This window comes from Pleurodeles waltl, chromosome 12 (genome assembly GCF_031143425.1).
Source record: "Pleurodeles waltl isolate 20211129_DDA chromosome 12, aPleWal1.hap1.20221129, whole genome shotgun sequence".
Lineage (NCBI taxonomy): Eukaryota > Metazoa > Chordata > Amphibia > Caudata > Salamandridae > Pleurodeles > Pleurodeles waltl.
Window position 1 is genome coordinate 89,753,376 of NC_090451.1, and position 23,300 is coordinate 89,776,675.

The following is a 23,300-nucleotide window of genomic DNA, read 5'->3' on the forward strand; positions in this document are numbered from 1 at the left end:
GTTTGGGGACACTCAAAACTTTTTGGTGGTTTTCTCCTTACAAAGAACTATAGGGAATCATACACTTTCTCAACTTCTCAGCATTTTATGACACTGTGGCCTTTGAAGTTCTAATGAAGCTTCTGGAAAAGTGAGCTAGATCAATGGAAACCATCCTACATGCTTGTCCCTTTCTCACAGAATGAAGTCTAGAAATCTAAAATGGTACTGCTGCATCATTGACCCCTTGAACCTCTGAGCACCACTGTAATTTCTAGCTCTTATGTGGAAAGTACCCAACTGTACATCAGCCAGGTTACTGCATGGACCAGTAAAATGGAATAATGTTCTGCTGTTTGGTGAAGGAGAGTTGTTTTTGACTGAACAGCACCAAGACAGAAACACTAATTATCAAGGGTCCCATACACAACATGCTCTACTTTCTGTAGCCAGAGGAATTGGGTGTCACCCCAGCACAGACTGTAATGTACATGGGATGTGGTGTAATCTAAATCTCTTTTCCACACCAGATATAAGTGGTCATAAAAGAAATCTGAATCTGAGAAACATGGTGACACCCTCCTACAGATAAGCCATCATGTCCAATCTAGCCTATTGGAACTTGGGTATTCTCGAGGCTAGGTTGCTGCAACATAATCATTGCCAGTGAAGAAATGTCTATGCTATAAAGGATGTAAAATCAAGTGGCTCGACTTCTCTAACCTTAATCATTCACCCCCATATCACACTGTGTTTGGAGGAGAATTAGAGAGAAATAATAAAACGGAGGAAGGCGAGTGGTGAGCCTTTAGGGATTCCACAGAAAATAGAGAGTAGGCCACATCTGAAAAGGCCAAGCTGAATAGCTTGTATGCGATCCGTCAAAAACAATCATAGAGTCGTGCTTGCTACAAAGCGATCACCTTCTCCTATAAGACGCTGAAACCTTTTCAGACAAGAGCATCATAGAGATCCACTATAAATAATAATGAAGAAGTCCCTGTATTGGCTTCTTCAAGAGCATTTCTCCCCAAATAAAGAAGGGTAGTTTCTGCCTAATGCCCCAGTCTGAAACCTGATTGAAACATGTGAAGAATATGATTACTTTTTTCATACAGTGGTTGGCTATGATACTTTCCAATAGATTTGTCAACAGAAGAAGGCTGGTGATGAGGCGATAATGGTCAGTGAAAGTAGGACCTGCTGCTAGCTTTTTCAGCAGCAGGAAGATGATTGTGTGTTTCTATATAGAAGGAAAACTATTTCCTTGATTGATTTATTAATGATTCATTGTCATTACCTTGGGAATGGGGGACAGGATTTTGGTAAAGGGTTGGCTCAGGAGCATGGTAGCTTGCTGTAGTTACATTTGACATCCACCAAGAGTTCAGAACTGAGAGTGAGATGGAACAGGGTATAATAGATTATGGAACAACTGTTGCTGAGTAGACTAGCTGCTTGTCAGTCATAGAAATCCCTCTAATTTTTATTTTAACCCTTAAAGTGTTGAGCCTTGAGTGAGCTAATTACAGGAGACATTTGAGACCCTGCAGCTAACTACTAAGGGCCAGATATATTAAACTGTTTTGCATTCGCAAACGGTGCGAATCGCAAAATTCGGCCATTTGCAAATGCAAAAATGTCTTTCACGATGTATGAAAGGCATGCCCAGTGCAAATAAAAGGAATCGGTAAATTGGCGATTCCTTGTGACTGCGACATGAATTTGCGTGTCGCAAACTGTGTATCGTAAATAGCGACATGATTTAGCGAATCGCTATCTGTGTAACGGAAATTGTGACCTAGATTTGCAATTCACAGATAGCTATCTGCAAATTCATGTCACTATTTGCGAGACGCAGTTTGCAATACGCAAATTCCATCTCGCGATGCTATGCATCAGAAAATCGCAAATAGCAAATATTTGCAGAATGGCCTTTTGCACATGCAGTTTACCACAAATTGAAATCAGGTGGTAACCAGGTGCAACCTACATAAAGAGGCCCAGAATGACTCAGCCCTTTTCAATAATGGCTGCACTCTACGTGATGGCGAGGAGGATGAGGATCCTGGCAGGTATGAGGAGAGGGAAAAGGAGACAGGAGTGCATTTTTAGAGTGCGCATTACCCTTTTTGACCAGACGGAGGAGGAGATATATGAGAAGTACAGGTTAAGCTCTGCCATGATACTCGACCTGATAGCTGATCTACAACTCCTATTGCAGCGCACAACACACAGGACCAATAGTATATCCACCCATGTGCAGGTATTATGCTCCCTGCGCCTATTAGCCTCAGGGAACTATCAAGGGGTTATAGCAGCAGCAGGAGGGGTCTCACAGAGTGCCCTCTCACGAGTCCTCAATGCATTTCTTGATGCCATGCTGAGCAAAATTCAACAGCACATAAGATTCCCCAACACTCCACAGGAATTACAACAGACAAAAATCGATTTCTACCAGATTGCCCAATTCCCACATGTCATAGGTGCCATTGATGGGACATATGTAGCTATCTGTCCACCATTGGCCACAGAGTATGTTTATCGGAACCGTAGAAATGTACATCCCATGAACATACAAGTAATTAGCAATGCCTCCAACATCATAACCAATCTCGTGGCCAGATATCCAGGGAGCACACATGACCCTACATCTTTCGCCACAGTGGAATTTATACAAGTCTCCTAGCTGGGGAGTTTGGCGAAGGATATCTACTGAGTAATGTAATAGTTGGCAATGTTGCATTGATGTAAACGTGACGTAAGATATAGCAAGTACTCATTTCAGTCTCATTTCATTCCAGGAGACAGTGCCTTCGCAGTGCGGTCCTTTATACTGATGCCCTACCTGAGTCCTGCAATGCCATCCAAGAGGAGGTACAATGCTGCCCACAGGACAACCCGCAGTGTTGTGGACAGGACCTTCGGACTTCTGAAGAACCGCGTCAGGTGCATCCACAAGAGTGGTGGTGCACTACAATATAGCCCTGAAACAACCTGCAAAATCGTGGCTACATGTGCCATGTTGCACAACATTGCAACAACAAGGGGCATACCTGTGGAACCCACCGAGCCGGACTCAGATGAGGATGGTGATCCCTTACCACCCCTTCACCCAGTGGACAGGAGCAGTGCAGCAGAGGGCAAACAAAGACGTGGTGACATCAAACGCAACCATTTCTGATGTGAGTAATGACAATACTACGCCAATTAAATGTATTGCTGTAGGTAGCATCTTTATTACCTTGACTTCAGGTAACGTGTGAATAGTACATAGCTATGCACTATAGACAAACAGGTGCGAGTAACATTGTCACACTATTAGCATCATAGTATAACTGTATTGCTACATGTTAAGCTAGTCCCATGTACTCCTCAACATTACTTTCTACGTCTTGTAGCGGGTTCCAAGACAGTACTGTGTCTGGTACTGCGACGCCTAGGATCCATCACAGGGGCTGTGAGACTGCTGAGGTTAGAGAGCTCCTCACTATCCCCACCACCCAGTTCGCTGTTTGTAGCACTCTGTGCTCTCTGCATTGTATCCAGAACATTGGTGATGTGCACCAATCCCTGCACAATGTCCTGACTGCAATGTGCCATCTCCACTTGTATGCTCACAGCACGTCGTGATATCAAGGCAGTTGAGCTGGCGAGCCGATTGACTGATCTGCAGAAGCCATCCAACCTGCCCATCAGTTGGTGATGGCGCCTACGGTGGCTGACACGCTCCTGCTGAATCTCAGTGCAGAGTTTCCTAATGGCGTTTGTCATCTCCTTTGTGTTTTCGGCTGCTGTTTGCTGTCCCTCATGCAGCTTGCACATGTTTTCATTCAGAGACGCCAGCTGCTTGTGCATTGATCCCATGTTTTCATTGAGTGCATCAAACTGCTTGTGCAGTACTCCCATGTTGTCATTGTGAGACACTAACTGCCTGTGCATTGACCTCATGTGTTTGCATTGCAGGCGCTGCACTTTCAGCATGGAAGCTTCAAGGCCGCCAACAAGTGATGGGCCCTCTACTTCATCAGTACACTGTCTGCCTGCATCGTGACACCTCCTGAGGGGAGTGGACTGACGCTGGGGCAGGGACTGCTGTCTTCCTGTAAATCTAGCCTCTGGGGGTGGTGTGGGTACTTCACACAGCATTTCATCGGAGTCCATGTTATACTCTGGAAGAGGTAACACTCCTGCCCTGCGTCTAGTTGGTGCAATAATGAAGGACTCATTGGTGTTTGAGTCAGACTGTGGCTGTGTTTCGCTATCCCCCACATTTCCAACTTCTGCTGCGGCACGGCCTGGGACATCTACAATGACAATGTGCAGCATGTCATTTATGAATATTTCACAAAATGTACACTAACATCGTATCACTATGAGTCTTTTGGGTTGTTTCTCTATGTAGCTGAACACTATCTTGCTATTTATGTGGCATTTGCACTTTAGGGGTGTGGTCTACCACTCCCATAATGCATTGTTGTGTTGTAAGTAAGATGTGGCATGGACTACTAATCACGCCGCATCGAGCAAATAGCTAATTTCCAGGGGGCATTTGTACATGCACATATGGTGATGCACATCATTACTGCCCTTACCTTTGCTGGTGCTGGGTGTCTCTGAGGTGTCAATGTCAGTGACACCACTGACAGCTTCAGGAAGCAGTGTGGACTCCACCATGTCTTCCATTGGTGTGGACGGTGTCTGGGTGGGTGCTCCTTGCCTCCCAACAGAGCGCTGCAAAACTCCTACTGCGCATATTTTAGTCTGGATGTCTGACCACAGTTTCCTCTTCTCACTTTCAGGTACCTGGAGTGAGTTCTTCCCAAACAGTTTGTCATGGTTCCTGACCACCTCCTCAGTGAGCACCTCCAATTCCTGCTCACTGAATTTGAGCTTGCGCTTCCTGTCTCCTTTCTCCTTCACATTCCCATCATTGGCCATGTTGCTGTTTGGTCCTGGCTGGATCACAAGGCTGCCTGCCAAGTGCTGGGCTGTGCCTCTCTGCCTGCTCCTGTGGGTGTGGCTCCTGGAAACAGCATGGGCTGACTCACTTCCTGGTTGTGATGTCATCAGGTTGTTCCGGTTTTCTGTTTTTGCAATTTGCGATTTTCAAATACTGAGTCACGATTTTTTTGCAATTCGGTATTTGCAACTCGCACATTGCGTTTGAGAATTTTAAGAAATCGATATTACCGACTCGCAATTTTGATACATCCCATTTTGCATTTCTTAAATAGCGATTTCTTAATATTCGCTATTTAAGAAATGCAAACTGGGAGCTTGATACATCTGGTCCTAAGTCTTTATGGACTAGGGATATTTTACACAAAGTTGAAACATTCGATATACACTTGCCTCTAATGATTGTCCCTTCTGTAAATGATTGTGAGGAGAGGTGGTTGAAAAGGATTAAAAAAGATCCATCTTTCAATAGTGTTAAGCTCAAAATCACAACGCTTGAACACAATCGGATCCAGCATGTGCCGTTTTACATTTGTAGTTGGGATGTACAATGTAGAAATGTTAACGTTCTCAGCATCGATTTAGTGCAACAGAAAACCTATTGTTGTGGGTAAATTAGGTGAATGGTTAGAAATGTAGTACGCTGTCCCTCTATGTAGAGTGCAAAGCTAAGCACACTGTGCAGGGGAGTCCAGGCAACCACACATTGATTTACAGAGGTAAAAACTAGACTACCTAATGCTCTCCTTTTTAAGGTAGCTTGGTTGAGCAATTAAGTCAATCTTGGATAAGTGCAAAGCATTTGTTGTACTCACAGTATCAATAAATCAAGGTACACACTCAAAAGAATAATTCAAGACCAATTTACAAAAATACTTCAGATTTTTATGAAACTTTTAAGGCCAAGATCATCAAAATTGGTTAAGTACATTTCAAGTTATTTTTTTTTTTTTTAAATCAAATTAGTATTTTTGTGCGTAATTACACACCATAGGAATCAATGGAGAAATACTTTGCAAATACACAGTAAATCAGGCAATGCGTTTACCAATATTTCCTTTTGCAGGTATGTCGAGGTCGTCGATGAGTACCCTGGACCAGCTAGGGAAGTTTAGGTGACTCCCGGTTCCGGCGGGAGCAGCTGCAGAAAGTTGTTGGAGCTGGTGCCAGGCCACTGCAGGGGACCGCTTGGAAAAGCACTGCACAGGTGGACTTAAAGGTAATTCCCAAGGGTCCTCTTGGAGTGTTGAGGTAGCAAGGGGTGTTAGACCCTTAGGGCACAGCTGGATCTTTAGTGCAGGGCATAGGGTGGCCGGGTGTAGGGCAAATTGGTGTGCCAGGAGCTGCGCGCGAAGGTGCCCATAAAAGCAGGTGGTAGGTCACTTTGAGGGTCGCATGCAAATCAGCAGGGGCACTCTGGGTGGAGTTATGGTGTTCCTGAAGTCCCTCGACTGAGGCTTCTTCCTGGTCCTTTTTTCAGTCCAGAATGGACTGTCCTTTTGGGTGTCCGACATGAAGTGACCAGTACCTGGGGCTATTGCATGGTCTGGCCACTGGAGGTCATAGTGCCTGGCATACTGATAGGTTTTGTCCTCACAGTTCGATGGGTGAAGTTTGGTCTGGCTGTGGTGTCCGGTTTCTTGTTCAGCAACCAGTCAGTGAAGTGGCTTTCACTGGGTCTTTGGTTCCTTGATGTTGCAAAGTGATGCCTTCATTCTGGAGGGAGATCTTTGGTGATTTTTGAAGAGTGGAGGTCCTCTGGGGGTTTGTAGAGTCTGTCTAATGTCAAGCAATCCCTCAACGTCGATTGTCGAGTATTGGATGCAGCAGGCAGGGTTTGGCACCTTTTCTTGGTGCAGCAGGACTTCAGTTCTCGAGCCGTGGGTCTTCTTTGTTGCTGGACTTCTTTTGTCCTTGAAATCTAATTTCTTGGTCTGGGGATGCCCACTAAATACTTAGTGGGCGTTTTAGGGGGGGACCTAACAGTGGAAAATGGGAAAACTACATTGGGGTGGCTACACACACTAGGTGACCAATTTCTGTGGGCAGAGGTCACTTCTTTACACCTGATTGGCTATTTTCCTTCCATCCAAGATGGAGGAAAATAAAATGGAGCGGTCACCCTGCATGCAACACCTTACGGGTGGTGCAAGCCCGGCAGAACACAGAAAGTCAGGCTCCCGCCACACCTCTCAGAACCCACAGATATCAGCTGTGGAGTACCCCAAGGATCCTCATTGAGCCCCATGCTGTTCAACATCTACCTGACCCGACTCGCCCCTATCATCAGGAACTACAGTATGAACATCGTCTCTTATGCTGATGCCACCCAGCTGATCATCTCCCTGACTGAGAACCCCTCAACAGCTAGGAAGAATTTCAGAGATGTGATGGAAGCAGTCGCCACCTGGATGATGGTGAGCTGCCTTAGCTGAACTCTGACAAGACCGAGATCCTCATCCTGGGACATTCCTCCTCAGCCTGGGACGACTCCTGGTGGCCCTCAACACTCGGCAGGTCAACGCACAAAACCTTGGCATCATCCTTGACTCAGCGCTCACCATGATCAGACTGGTCAACTCCGTCACATCCACCTGCTTCCACACCCTCCGACTCCAATGGAAGATTTTCATTTGGATACCAACCGACTGCCGAAAAACCGTGACACACGCCTTAATCATGAACAGGCTTGATTATGGCAAAGCCCTTTATGCCGGAACCTCCAAGAAGAAATTGAGCAAGTTGCAACAAATTCAGAACTCTGCCGCCAGACTCGTCCTGAACATCGGCCACCGAGAACACACCACAGGACACCTGAAAGACCTCCACTGGCTCACCGTTGAGAAGAGGATCAACTTCAAACTCCTCGTACCCACCTACAGAGCCCTCCACAACATTAGACCTAGCTACCTCAACCGCAGCATCACCTGGCACTCCACTTCCGCTAATCCCAGCAGTAGCTCACCAACGTATCCCGCATAAAGAAGTCCTCGGCTGGAGGAAGATCTTTCACCTACCTGGCAGCAAAAGGTTACAACACCGTACCTCTTCACCTAAGACAGTCTCCATTGCTACCTCAATTCAGGAAGGACCTCAAGACCTGGCTCTTCGACTGAACCCTGAGGACTTACCCCTCCTTGCCTTGATACCCTATGGGTGAGTAGCACGCTCTAAAAATATTTGATTGATTGAGTGATTGACTGATCACTCTTCCTGTCCTTTGTCTGATTTCCCACCATTGCTCCCACCAAAAGTTTAAGTTTGTAATGGGGGTGACCATCTGCTGCTGGGGGTGTTAGCACCTCCACCCAGGAAGGCCTTTGTTCTGAATCCCGGAGAGCAGGATCTCTCATCTCAGGAATTCAGACTCTTGTTTTGTAGTGGCAGGCTGGTTATGACCGGCAAGCAACCATGCCAGGGTAGTTAGCTTTTGCAGGGGGTACCTCTAGGTGATTCCTGGGTACGTTTTGCAATAAATCCAATAGTGGTACCAGGTTGGATTTATTTTTCTGAGTTGTTTGATACCAATCAACCCAGGGTTCAGGGTGGCCATCATGTAGCTGTGAAACTCATACTGACCAGTATCCAGCACATGCACTTAAAATGGCTGCTCTGTTCACTCACTATGTCCCAGGTTTGGCAAGGACACAGTGGGGGCTTATTGCTCATGCAGGCATGCCCTCACATATAGTGTAGTGCACCCTGCCTTATGGCTGTAAGGCCTGCCAGAGGGGTGTCTTACCTATACAACATGAAGTGGGTAGTAGACAGCAAACAGGCATTATGCCATGTCAAGTTTGTCTTTTGGGATTGCATCAGGAAACTCAGGCTGCAATGGCAGTGCTGAGTGCAACTGAACGCACGGCCCTAGAGCAGTGGTTTTCAAATGGTTTAATGCCGCACCCTGCCAGAGGAAAAAAATATAATGCCCCCCCTCTGAAGTTTTCACAATTATTCTATTAAGTTGGCAATGTTTAAATGTGTCTAGACTTTATTTAAACATTGCAGTTAAATTCTGTTACCTTTAAATAAATGTTTTTCTGCTTAAAACAAAGCACTGTTATCTGCATAATGCTTCTTTTGCTAGAGCCTGGTGCCCCCTGGATCACTTGAGGCCCCCCTAAGGGCGCCCACCCCCGTCTGCTGCCCCAGGGGCCTACCCTTAGTACCCCATGCCATGAGTACCTAAGTACCATTTACTAGGGACTTATAGTGGAAGCTAAAGGTGTCTCCAATTGTGCCAATGCATCACAAAAGTTTTGGGGAAAGAGATCTGGCCCAGGGAACCTGGTTAGCAGGGGCTCTGGGCACTAGCAACTTTGAGGCTACATCATTTACCAGGCAAAAATTGGGCGGCTAACCATGTCAAAAGAGGCCTTTTCTCACAGTTAGGTCACCCAAAATGATGAATTGGTGTTCCAAGCTTAGGTATACAGCAAACTATCACAGTTGATGAACAGCTTCACTTATATGGATTCACAGTAGCAAAGTAGGGTGGTTAAACAGTATTTTAAAGTGTAAAAGCTGTTTAAGGTGAGAGAATCTGTACTATGCAGTGAAGGTGAATATGTGTATGGGTTCCCATATAACAATTCTCTACGAATGACAACTACCTCTCCCATCAGACCTTCTGAGCTAAAACGTGTTTTGTCAACACATACAGCTTTTATTCAAAGGATTCTAAGTTATACTCTTATTCAATAATTGCTATTCTTAATTTGACATTGATCCACTTTTTGTTGGCGCTATGAGTGAACGTTGCTGGCTTTGAGCTTTGCAGATTTTCTACAAGAGATGCATTAATTTATGCAACAATCCCATCAACATGTGCATTTTTTAGAATAGATTGGCTCTATAATACTTATGATACAAATAATTTTGTTGGCTTATTTTAAGAGTCAATTTTGTGGTTAGTACTCAGAGAAAACCTTGAATTTCTTCCAGCTCTGATCTAGACTGTGAAATGATGGTCTGGCTTGAATCAAATGCATAGACAGTTGAGTGCACTTAGAGGCGTACCTCCTTCCTTGGTGGATCCCCATCCAGTGATGAAGCACTTGGTCCCTTCCCTGAAGACATGTGTGGCATCGGGCAGGCAGATTGGTTTAATCACATTGTTAAAGCCCAGAGCCATTGGGAGTTCCAGCAGGGCCACATCATTGTCTAAAGTGTAGACGTTGTAGAAAGGATGCTTGTGAATGCGGTAGATTTTCTCAACTCTTCCTTCAATGCCATTCAGAAATGGGGTTCCCAAGTATGCCATCCACATCTTTGGGTCACTGTAACTAAGAATATTTAGATTATTTACACAAGGAAACTTCCAGGTTTGACTTCTTTGAACCCACAAGATGCAAGTTTACTGAAGAAGTGGACAGGGTGATGACAAGCACACTATATTTATTTACGTGACCCTTCTTCTACAGAGTGAACTGCCAGTTGAGAAAATGCTAAAGCAGTCACCTTGTACATTAAATATTTTATCCTTGAGATCACCCTCCGATCTCACCCATACAACGGACCTTCAATATAGTCTGATCCATTTCTCCATTGCACCTTGATGTGGTAAATTCTAGTTTGTGGTTTCTGACGAAAACAAAAGGGACATTTTAGCTTTTTGTAACAGTTTCCCTGGGAAAACAAATTAGAAAACATTGGAAAATAATACCCATGTTTTTCATCTTGAATACCAATCATCTCAGGTTGCAATAAAAGACCAAGGCCCATATTTATCCTTTTTTAGCGCTTCATTTACGTCGTTTTTTTACGCAAAATCGGCGCAAACTTACAAAATACAATTGTATTTTGTAAGTTTGCGCTGCTTTTGCATAAAAAAATGATGCAAATGTGGCGCAAAAAAAGTATAAATATGGGCCCAAATATATCTTTAGGGGATTTGGAGGTGAGGTTTTTTTTTTTTTTTTTTTTTTTTTACAATACTTCATTAGCCTATTGATTTTCTATGACACATACTTGCTCACTCATCCTTTTGGCTCCCTTAAACATTCACTCATTTATGGGCCCTCATATTGTTACTCGTTAATTTACACTCATTCAGTCAATCTGTTGCTCACCATTATCTCTTGCCTTAATGGCAGATGCATGACTTACACATCAAAGCAGTGAGCCGCAGAGAGCAGCCATCTGTCTGCGATCAGGACTGCGCCACACTTGTGCTCTTTCCTCCTCAGCCAAAGGCTCACCTGCCAGGGCCACTCACCACGTGAGGCGCCGCTTCCACCCACAATCTTGTTAAATCCCAGGGAGGGGGCATTTCCACAGTCTAAGAGAAGGGGGGGAAAAACAAGTATTTAGCGGTGGCTGCATCACCAATTAAGAACACTGAGTGGAAGATGGGGGTACTGGAGAATTTTCTGACAAGGACTGTTCGTGAAACCATCTGGGCAGAGCGTAGACAGTCATTAGGTGTGACGTTTACTTGTTAAGTAGGGAGGTCTGGTTTCCAATAGGGCGGAGGAGCGTCCCCCCCAACAGCGGCAGCTGCAAACCTTTCACAAAAAATTACAATAAACTATTTTTATTATCGTTTTTTAATAAAAGGTGTGGGGCCACAGGCTGTGACAGCACTCCCACTCAGTGCGCATGTATGTTTAGCAGCTGTCTTGGGCCATCCAAACCCACATGCGCAGTAGGCTCTCTCCTGCCCAGCAACACAGTTGCCGGGCTGGAGAGAGCATGCACAGTCTCCCAGTCTGCCTGGGAGCGCCCTAGCTGGGAACTCCCAGCCAATCTTAGCGCTGCTCTGAGCAGCGTCAGGATTGGCCGCAGGGCAGGCTGGGAGCCTTTGCCAGCAGCAGAAAAGCGGATGGAGCGTTGCGGCGGCGATGGAAGTAAGTGTTTATTTTTATTTTTTATTAATTTCATTTTTATTTCTCCCCACCCGTGCCGCCCCACCCCTTCTGGGAGTCACAACTGGAAAGATTCCATTTGTTCACTTACCACAGTTGTGCTCATCAGACCCGTTGCTGCAGTCTGGAATCCCGTCACACTCTGGGTTCAACTTGCTTATGCATGCCTTGTTAGAACACTTGTATGTAAAGATGGTGCAAGGGACTGGAAAACACAAAGTGAAATATAACCACAAACTTTACATCGTAACAATAATGATCAAATAACCATCCACTTATGTATCTATATAGTGTAAACCTAGTTGGGGGCTAATTGGAGTGCTGTACCTTATTGCATATTTGAATTATGCATTTCATTTTTTTGCAAAGAGAAAGTAAGTAATTTGCCCAGAACTAACAGAATTTTAGTCGCATGCCAAAGCCAGCATCTAAGCCTATGCCCTAAATCGTCATCTTAGCCATTTGACCACATCTTCTGATTCATCGCTTTAAAAGAACATTATGTTTATTCTCGTTTTATTTTTTTCTGTTAAAGTTAGATTGACCACTTGGTTCCATAACACCTGGGCACCATGGTTACAGTCATTGGCATTTCTTTATTAGCCACTGTATGTAGATGTTGAAAAAGATAGTGGAAATTTTAGAATAAGTTTACGTCTTGCCAAAAGCCAATCCAGTATGACCTCATATGTTATAATGTACCTGAGGACATTTTAATATATTTAATTTACCTTTCCAACATGGCTTCTTTAGTTTACCTTTCCAACGTGGCTGACAGCCAGTTGTTAACAGTGAATGAAAACTAAAGTGAGATGGAAGGGCAAAGAAAGAAATAAGCAGATCAGCAGCACTTTCACAGTGCCTGGTCATGGAATAAAAAAATCACTAAAAAAAATATATAAAAAGGGAAACAAGGGAGCAAGATTGGGAAGGCACGAGAAAGCATTGTGGAATAGTTGCCCACTTAAAGCACTGCCTGTGTATTAGCACTGCATAGTCAATTGGAGAGAGAGAGAGAGAGAGAGAGAGAGAGAGAGAGAGAGAGAGAGAGAGAGAGAGAGAGCAGATGACACACAGAGGCAGGTCAGCACAAACTCAGTTTGAACCGCATAAATAATGTGGTTGTTTGTTGCTGTATAAATGAATCGAGATGCCTGTCAGGTGTATTGTGCCTTCTGGCTGGAGACCATAGAACCATCTGCCATCTGCCTTCCATATGCCTAGGTGTTCTATGTATAATAAAGGTGGTCTTGGCACTGGAGAGACCTTGAGTCCAGTGGGAGAAACAATTCACAGATGTTATGGCGTCAGATGAGGAAACATATGGTCAATGGACTTGAGAACAACAGAAACAAGACAAGAAGGTGGCAGATCAGTCTGAATGGTGGTATGACAGGAAACTAAACAATCGGGTAACATTGGGTTTAATTGAAATTTAGCTCAGGAACAACACAGCTTAGGAAAGAAGAGCCATACTTCGAAGACTGAATATGCACTGAGTTTCTTTGGAAGGTTAGAAGATCCAGTGCCTCTACAGACATTGAGGATAATGCTTAATCTTACTCTAAGCACAAGTTCCAAGTGTGTCTGTACTGATTCCAGTACCTTCTGATCCTTTTGTGAAAGCAACCTACTCCTGTCCACCATCCCTACCAACCCTAACCCTATTTTGTTTTTAAATTCTTGTTCTACTTACAATCAAACTACTTTAGTTCCCTTTGGATATCGTGCTCCTCCTTTGCACATTACATTGTTGTATGGTCCTGATGCACATTTCTGCCCAATCCTTTTTTGGGGGGTCGAGCGCAAAGCTCTCCATCCCTGTTGATATCTCTCTACAGGCTTGTAACCACGCCAATGTCCTTCCCATCAGTTAGCCCTCCTCGAGCGCACCAGCCAACTACTGAAAACACATGAGGCTCGATGTTTTCTGTATAGTTTCTAGACTACTTTTTCTCTTTGTTTCGTAGGTAGTGCGATCTCACTGGGAAGAAGTCGCGCGCTTTGTATGACATAGATCCTGTTACATAGGTAATTGTACTTTTGCCGGTAACATGGATAATTGCACTTTTGCCGATACGTTTCACTGCAAGCTAACTTCTGTTTCCTTTTGTGTGTTTGCTTCACAGCTGTGGGCTCGCATATGTGAAACTGTTATATTTTTATTTTCAGTTTATGTGGCAAGAAAAGTCTGGTTAGAAATTTACAAAGCTAATAGCTCTAACTCAAGCAAACGTGAGGCTCATTGCATTGCAAATGCTTGTTTATTGTCCCTCCCGGCTCTTCTTTGTTTGATTGTCATATTATTTTCCCATCCTTTCCAAATTGCATTTTTGATCATATAACTCCCAATTACTACAGTTTTAATTTCCTTCTTAGTCACCTGTTTCCTCGTCCTGTTTCCTTTTTTTTAATCTTTGGCAAGCTCCATCATAGGGATGGCCCCTCACTTTCCAGGACACAGCAGTCTTTCAGTAAAATGTATTTCGAGATTTATATTTGTAAGCAAACCTGCTGTCCTCCTTAATAATCAGATGGCTTATGTAGCCTTAACTACTGGTTAGCCCCAGATACCATATGTTTTGTTTATTACCACTTAGAAACAGGTACGTATGCACCTGCCTATACCAGAAGCAGTGTCCCGTGGACTGTATAGATTTAGCCTCAGGCCTTGCAAAAGCATCTGACAAACTTGCTTCTCGCTCCCTTTAATCTCCACCTCCTTTCCATTCATGCTTCTTCTCCTTTTCAATTCTATACTTAAATGTTACCATCTCATGCACCATAATCCTCACACCATTAGCCCCTATTGTCACCTACTCTTCTTTTCATCTGACATGGTGTCCTCAGTCTCATCCCTTACAATAGCTGCAGCAGACCAGATTTTTTTTTTCCAACCTCTGTCTCACTTCCCTGTTCAATTAAATGTCTTCACTTGCCTTCCACTTTTATGAATATCTATGCTCTCTAAATATCCCCTTCTTCTTTTCTGATTAATGACATCTCTACATAGTTACCTTACCCTGCAGTTGCTTCCACTCTTTGGATCTCTATTGCCTTCTCTTTTTACTCTCTCCCATTGCCCTCCCCAGCTTTGACATAAACTTGTCCTTACCTTTTTCTGAAGCCCCTATGAAATACAAGGGGTTTCCGAGGGGAGGAACCATGCCCACCCTTTAGTATTTCTACTTTTGCTCTCATCTATTCCAACTCTGACTCTGCTGTTCTTTGAGTACAGCCAGTGAAGGATCTCTTTCCTGAAGTTTCTTTTCTTTCCTTAACCAGCTTCCTTCACATTGCACTGCTGATCCTGAATCTTTGTTTGCGTTAACTACTTTCAGCAATGCCAGTTTCATTTCCAGAATGTCCCCCTTTCTTATAACCACTTGCTTACTTAATACTTAATATTCCCCTATCGTTAACGCTGACCTACTCAGTTGCTCTGCTAAATCTAACCCCTGCACTTCACCTACTATTTCACCGCTGTTTACTATTGACTGAGGCCTTCTCTGGTCTTTCCTTTAACAGTGGTATCTCCTTTGTTCCTCTCATTGTAATGAAGCAGCCAATCTTTTCCCTCTCATGGTTTTTAAACCAGTGGTTCTTAACCTGTGGTCTGGATACCCGTGGGTGTCTAAAACACTCACTCCAGGGGTCCATGACTGCTTAGAAGATTAATTAACATTAATAAAATAATAGAGCCCAAAATCAAAATATAAAATGTAAAATCTTAAAACGATCTGCAAATGTCAAGAAATTTTTAATTGAAGGCTAAAAAGTAAGGTGGTGACCTCAGATTAATTCATGGAAGCAGTGCAAGTGCATCAAGCAGAATATACTATGGATTATGGGTGACCTGAATTAAATTTATAAAAGCTCCAACTTTCCATTTAAAATGAAAATGTTGTTTTCTTATACTTGTGAATTAAATAAATAATTTAATAATTTGTGTACTTCTTTGTTGAATGCTTGTTTCTGTATTTTTGTGTGTTGGTTTGTAGCTCAAATCATGAAAATTTCTTGGGCCATGGTCCCCAGCTTCCAATAATGATTCATTGGCGGATCCCCAGATTCCACTAATAATTAAGCAGGCTCCATAGAAGTCAAAAGGTTAAGAACTACTGAATTAAATTATTGCCCTCTCTTTATGGTCACTGGAATTATACTGCAATGGAAAACCAGATTATTTGCTAGGGTAGACTAAATTATGAGGGCAAAAGAGGAAAGGTATTCCCCACAATGTGTAACAGTGCAGCACCCAGTGAACCAGCATTATTTGCCATGTTGACATTTTAATACATATTTATACTGTGTGGGTACGTTTAAGATATGAATATATTAATCAGGAACTCAGAGATGACCAGCTAACGTTTCAAAATGTCTGACACAGTTCACACCACATATTGCATATTTTTTTGTAATTCATTTCTGCCAGAATCTTGTTTATGTGCAAATTGTGCAGTTGATTAATTATGTGGCAAGTGAAAAATCCATAATTATCCAAAATATGCTGTGGCAGCAGATATGCCTCATTCCAGTGGCCATGCCAAATATAGTGTTTCTTCTATTTTATTTCTAAACTCTTTGATGAAATCATTTCAACTATGAGTCCTACCAAGGTACGAAGTCTGTCTTTTCTGTACCACAAGCACAGCTTGCACTGCACACTCTATGGAGAGTGCACTTCTCCTTGCTGTTAATTCTCAAACCCCAGCCTTGCACCTCAAACTATTTTCCTATATTGCTCTTCTTGGTCGTTCTTCATTACATTGACCTTGATCATTATCCTTACTTTTGTTTCTCTTTTTTGGTGGTGTCTTGTATGGCACCTTGTTGAGTTTCTACCAATTGATCATTATTATGCAATGTCTTGACAGTGCTACCTAAATACAATAAAATGTAAATGAAATAATTAAAGAAACATAAGACCACACTGCCACAATTGAGATGGCTTAGGTGGTGGGGCAACAGATCTGAAAACTTCCTTTGTGGTACACAGAAAGTATAACACTTGACACAATTCACACTCCTGCGTTCACAGTTGCGAAGTCATAAGAGTTAGTTCTCACGCCACCCGCTCCACACATTAAAAATGCATTAGGGAAACCACTTACCCTACAAACTACAGTATCAAAATTACAAAGGACCAGACCCAGGAGAGTGATATTTGTACTAACCATCAAACACATGCACAGACCTCTTCACTTTGGTCTACACACAATCACAGTCTGCCCCCAAGAAATTGCTAAACAATGCACCTTACAAAAATCATGTAAATTAACAATTCAGGAGCTCCCAGTGGAGAACCCCCATTTCTCATTGAGTTGCACAAACCACTTTTGTTGATCAGTGGTATGACAGCTTAATTCATCCTTAATATTTCACAAGTTCCACCAGGACCACATACAAGATATGTTGCTGCAAAATTTTTGCAATAACTATAATAAGGAATACTTCTGATCTGTAATTTACCTCTGGGCTGTGTGGGTCTTACTGGCTCTGTAGTCTGTGGTGTTGTCCTTGTAATGCGGGTGGTTCGTCTTGTTGTGGTTCTGCTTGTACTCGTAGTGGTAGTGGCTCTGGTTGTCTTCCTTGTTTTTCTGGTGGTGGAGGTAGGCTTGGTGGTGGTGATTGTAGGAGTGGTGGTAGTCCTACTGGTAGTGCTGGTTGGGAGAGAGGTTTTTGGGGTGAATAAGCTGGCTTCAGTGGCACTTAGGATGGGGGAGATGGTATCCAGGATCCAGTCTTTGAGTTTGGACACCCTGGAGTACACACCTGGCTTTTTGGCTTGAGCACATCCGATCCCCCAGCTCACGATCCCTGCCAGAACAAACACTCCAGGACTTTCTTCGCATGCCAGGGGGCCACCAGAGTCACCCTAAGGAAGATCAGCATGTCAAGTTGTTGAATCCAAACCAACTCAAGCAAAAGAAATGGGTGAAGACAGAGATGGGCACTGAAATTCTACTCATACCTCTGTGGACCACAAAGCAAATCTTACTATATACATTTACATAAGAGATAGAGTTCCATAGGTGACTTCTGATTTTTCCTCAATATTTGTTCACCAAAAAGTGACTTAAAATATTGAAAGAGATTACTGTTTTTCTTGGACTGGCGTTCTTAACTGGATCCTGTCCCACCATTGTGATCCTTTTTCTTTCACCATCTGTTCTGAATCATATGAGTGGTCACAAATCTCTGAAGGCACGATTGCTCATCCTCATTTGTCCTTAAAGAAACACTGATTACCTGGCATGAATCCACTTTCCCATCGATGAAGCCTGCGCATATCATCCGATCAGTTATGGAGAAGTTATAGAGAATGTTGCATATCTTCTGGTCAATGATACCGACAGAAGCCTTTTGCAGCACATCGGGCTTGGCCACTGCAGCAAGAAAACAAGAACATCATAAATACAATATGTGCCAAGGTATGCCATCATCTTTCTGAAATACGAAGTCAGACACCCAGCTGACTTAGTCAGCCCCTGGAACATGGATCCTCGCCATCTTTTATATTTCATGTATAAAGGCCCAGATTTACTGAAGCAATGTTCCAGTTTTGTTTTACTTCTGTAACCCAAACACAACACAAAATATTATGTTGGGATTTACTACAGTTTGCAGCAGTAACATAACATAAAATTGTGCTGTGAGCTGCTTTGCATCAAGGGGGCATTTCATGGGTGGTGTATGGGAGTTTACATCAGCCACCTTTAGGTTTTTGAGGCAGTCCTTATCAGCAATCATCAAAGCCTCCTCAAGCCAGGTGCAACAAAGAGAAATGTTTTTATTTCTCCTTGTTTTCTCTATTTAGCATATGTACTGCACACATACAAAGCAGGAAAAGGTTAACAACAGGAGAGTTGTTTAAAGGAAGGGCTCTTTTCAGTACAAAAAGTATTCTTTAGATAACACACCCACCTATGCATTATGGCACAAAGGTGTGTGTGTTGGTACCTGGCAGCAAAAAGTGCACCAGCACAGAGAGAGTGGGTAACAATGCCACATCTTAGTAAATTGTCCTGTTCTGCTCGCCCCCTTTAGCGCAACGCAGCCTGGTCTTGTGTTACTTTTTAACAAATATGTGCCAATTTGTTTTCTTAGGTAGACATCACATCCCCAATTTACAGACATGTTATTGAAATTCTGGCTTTCTTGTGAAAGGGGCACTAACCAGAGTAATTGTAAGGATATTTCCCTCTTATAACTGAAGGGTCTTGGGTGGGCGGTTGTCAGGATATTGTCCACAAATTGATGGTTCTACAAAAATATTATAGAATGTCAGCTACCAGAATATCATGATGGTATGGAAGAATAGTTAAGTATTGATTTACTATTCTTAACTCTACATCTAATTTCCTTGTAAAAGTGTGTATGTGTGTGTATGTATGTATGTATATATTAATCCAACATAACGGTCCTCATTGTGGCACACATCTCATGCTGGTGCAAACGTGAGGAATGAACCTTTCCTCTTAAATATGTTTAAAACAAACAATTGAAAGCAATTGTAACACTGCACTCCAGGAAAGTTTTTATGCTTTTTAATTCAGTCGTGTACACCACCAACCATCACCACCAACGCGTTTCGACCTACTGAGCTTGTTCACAGTGTGTGACTATTTTTTCAGTGTCTCTTATTTATAGTCTATTACCTCTGACATCTAAGTGCATTATGGGACATGTAGTGAGATTTAAAAAATATCCTAAGAAAAAAAAGGATAAAACACCTAATGCTGTTAGCAAAACACAATAAATTATAAATCCAAATTTGTGCATAAATTACTGAAATATATTCCTACCAACAAATATATAAATGAAAAGAGTCCTCATATAGGACGCCAATGTTGCTATTCTTGGCAATAATACTTCTATGGGGAGTTCACTAATCAACTTATCATTATTTGTCACTGATATCAATGTTCCTTCACTCTCACTGTCTCTTATTGCCATTTTCAATGATCTTTTTTTCACTATTAGTTGCACACATTTAAGTATGTTCTACACATCACCAAATATATCCATTGGTATTCTTATCTAGTTAATTATATGTCAACGTATTATATAATAATATGTGAACTTCTAATTGTTCTATTATAAGTGATAGTGAAGTTCCTCATCCCCATTAAGACCCCTTGGGGTCTTAGTTTTAAGCTGTATTATAAATTGTGATTCCAAACATCTTACTTTCATCTCTCGATCTCCTCCTCTCTCATTAAAGTCAATATTTGCAATTCCAAAGAATTTCATGTTTGTCCAATTTACTCTGTCATGTGTCTTCAAATGTTTCGCCATGGCATAAGCCAAGTCCTTGTTTTGTACAGCTCTTATATGTTCTAAAATAAGTTTTTTCAAGGGAAAAATCGTACTTCCCATGTAACGTAATCCACAGAAACACTCAATTATGTAAACCACATAAGTGGTATTACAAGTGATCCTTTTGTTGATCATCATCCTATTACCCTGATGATCTAAACATTATTTCGTATTTATGCCTATACGGCATGCTTTGCACTTACCAGAACATACAAAGCCATTTGTTTTAGGTGTTAACCAATTTGACGGTTTCTTTATCTGGAAATTACTATTTACCAATAAATCTTGTAAAGATGGTACCTTTTTGTACATTATCATTGGTCTATCTCCAACCATTTTCCCAAAATCTGGATCCTTTTTTGTGACATCCCAGTATTTATTGAGAGTATTCAGAATTAAATGATTCTCTTTGCTGTATGTCATTACCAATCTTATGTTAGATTAATTCTTTGTTGTGTTCGTCATTGGTTTATTTAAGATCTCGTCTCTTGTCCGAGATCTTGCTTTTTATTCTCCAGATCTTATATCTTTGTATTTGTATTTTCTCTGAATGAATCTTTGTCTGGTTTCAATAAACGTTTGTTCCATTTCCTGTTCAGTGGAACAATTTTGTTTAATCCTGATAAATTCTCCATATGGTATACTTCTCTTAAGCGATGTTGGATGGAAACTATCCCCACGCAATATACTATTTGTTGATGTTGCCTTTCAAAACAGAGTAGTCTCAATTTTATTGTTCTCTATATATACATGTACATGCAAAAACTGGACACAATTGGTACTTATGTTGTATGTAAATTGTAGGCCCATCTCATTTTGATTCAACTTTTCAAAGTATTGCACAAATTCACTCTCTGTTCCATTCCACACAATAAATAGATCGTCTATATATCTCAACCAAATTATTGCTTTTTCTGCATATTCTTCGTTCTCCTCTCCCCATGCTACATGTTTTTCCCACCAACACGTAGCTGGGTGAGAAGGAACACCCATCGCTGCCCCACAAATTTGGGCATATATTTGGTGATTAAACAGAAAGATGTTATTCCTCAGACATAGATCAATCATTTTCAATAACATTTGTGAATGTTTCAATTTGTTCATATCACGTTGTTGTAGAAAATAACCTACCGCTGTAAGTCCTGCTTCATGACTAATAGATGTATATAAGGATACCACATCAATAGTAATTAACTTGTATCCTTCCTCCCATCTAATTCCAGCTAATACTCTCAAAATGTCACCTGTGTGCTTGATATAGGAACTAAGGCTAAGTACCATAGGAGCTAAAAAATGATCTACATATGTTGAAATGTTTTCATATAATGATCCACAACTGGAGATTATCGGATGTTGTGCGGTTTATTCAGACTTTTATGGATTTCTGGAAAAAGTATACTGTGGGTATGATAGGACTTTGATTTCTCAAGAACGATCTTTCACCATCATTTAATAAGCCCTCCTTATACCATGTATTCAAGTGTTTATTCAACTCCATAGTTAACTCGTTCAGGGGATTATTATCCAGTTTCAAATAGCGATTGCTCACATTCAATTGTCGATATGCTTCCTCCATGTATTATTGTTTTTCCATAATCACTATGTTGCCCCCTTATCAGCCGGTTTTATTTCCAAGCTTTGGTTTTCCATAAGTTCCTTGAGTGCTTGACGTTCTTGCAAAGTGATATTTTCTCTTTTTATATTTTTGATCTTTTCCAATCTATCTAGTTCTTCCACCACCAGATCATGAAATACATCAATCCTATTACCTGGTGATAGTACTGGACAAAATGTGGATTTGGGCTTGAAGTCAGTATGGCAATGTTCTCCTGTATTAATTCCTAGTTCCTCTAGGAATAGAGTTTCAGATATCTCATGATCTTCAAGATTGTACATCAGATCATAGACTGTCTTGATTTCAGATTTTTGTTGAATAATTAAATTAGAAGTCACTTCTTCATGATCATTATATAATTGTTCCTTAGGAGCATGTTTGGAAAAAGATTTGGCCAATTTCAATTTGCGTACAAATTTATATAGGTCATTTCCAGTTTCTACATAATCATAATGCATTTCTGGACAAAACATTAGTCCTTTGTTTAAGAGAGTCCTTTCTTGTTGTGTCAACTTATGATTGGAAAGGTTGACAATCAAATTTGTATTCTGTTCTACCTCTATTGGTTTATTTGATTCTTTTGTTTGCTTCTCAATGGGTAACCTCTTGTTCTTTCCTGGTCCCCTTCTTGTTTTCTGATGTTTCCCAGTTCTACTCCAAATTTTCTTCCTCGTACTTGGCCTCTGCCTCTTGGTGTTCTCTGATCCATATATATCAGCTTCATTTCGTCTGAAAAAAGTAGTTTTTCTGATAGGTATAGATGTTCTTTCACCCTCACTTAGCTCTGCATCTGATTCACTTATTGATGTTTCAGGGGAATGTATCGTACTATCAACACCAATACGGTTTTGTTGTTTCAATATGTCAAATCTTTTAGTGAATGTTTGTATTCTCCTAGTTTCATAGTCAATTTCATACCTTCTGAACTTCCTCTGTTTACGTTCTTCTATCATCTTTTCATATTTCTCCAAATTAACCTCCATGTTCGTCTTAGTTTGTTACTTTCATCCTCCTTATTTAACAATGTAATCTTTTTTTTCTATTTCCTTTATGTTTTTCAAAATTTCTTCAATATCCTTTTTGGCATACTTAATAATAATGCGCATCATATTTTTTTAACACTCCATACTGTTAGTACCCCATTCCTCAAGCATTTCTGATTTTGTTTCCGGATGATTGGGCAATGTAAAGATCCTTAGACCTCTGGGAACTCTCCCCACTTCTATATATTTTTTCAGTGTTAAGCACTCCCAACTCTTTGTAATTTCCTTTTTCAATAGGCGTTTTAACTTGATATACAAGAATTTCAAGTTTTTTTCCATACATGTTTCTTCTGATTGATTGGTTGTTACTATATTTGTCCTTTTCTCCTTCCCAAACAAACATTCCGCTCTTTGCAATAATTTGGCTGCCCTTGTTTCCACGTTTATGCACTTCTAGAAAAACTTTAAAATCCTCTAAATCAAAACCAATACTATGAGTAATTATCTTCCAATGTGATCTCACAAGATGCCGAGGTAGATGAAATAATGACAGTTTGTACACAATATAACTTT

The 23,300-nt window shown here is 41.6% G+C and overlaps 1 protein-coding gene across 1 annotated transcript in view; it reads right to left on the reverse strand.

The window, feature by feature from the left end:
* TMPRSS9 (transmembrane serine protease 9) overlaps positions 1-23,300 on the reverse strand; it is a 143,657-nt gene that overhangs the window by 15,146 nt on the left and 105,211 nt on the right. Inside the window, exons 14-18 of the mRNA XM_069216322.1 lie at positions 18,060-18,196; positions 17,280-17,685; positions 11,899-12,012; positions 11,050-11,221; positions 9,961-10,226 (exon numbers count right to left, since the gene is read on the reverse strand). Of these exons, the coding sequence (XP_069072423.1) occupies positions 9,961-10,226; positions 11,050-11,221; positions 11,899-12,012; positions 17,280-17,685; positions 18,060-18,196 (1,095 nt within the window). The remainder of the gene's footprint in view (positions 1-9,960; positions 10,227-11,049; positions 11,222-11,898; positions 12,013-17,279; positions 17,686-18,059; positions 18,197-23,300) is intronic.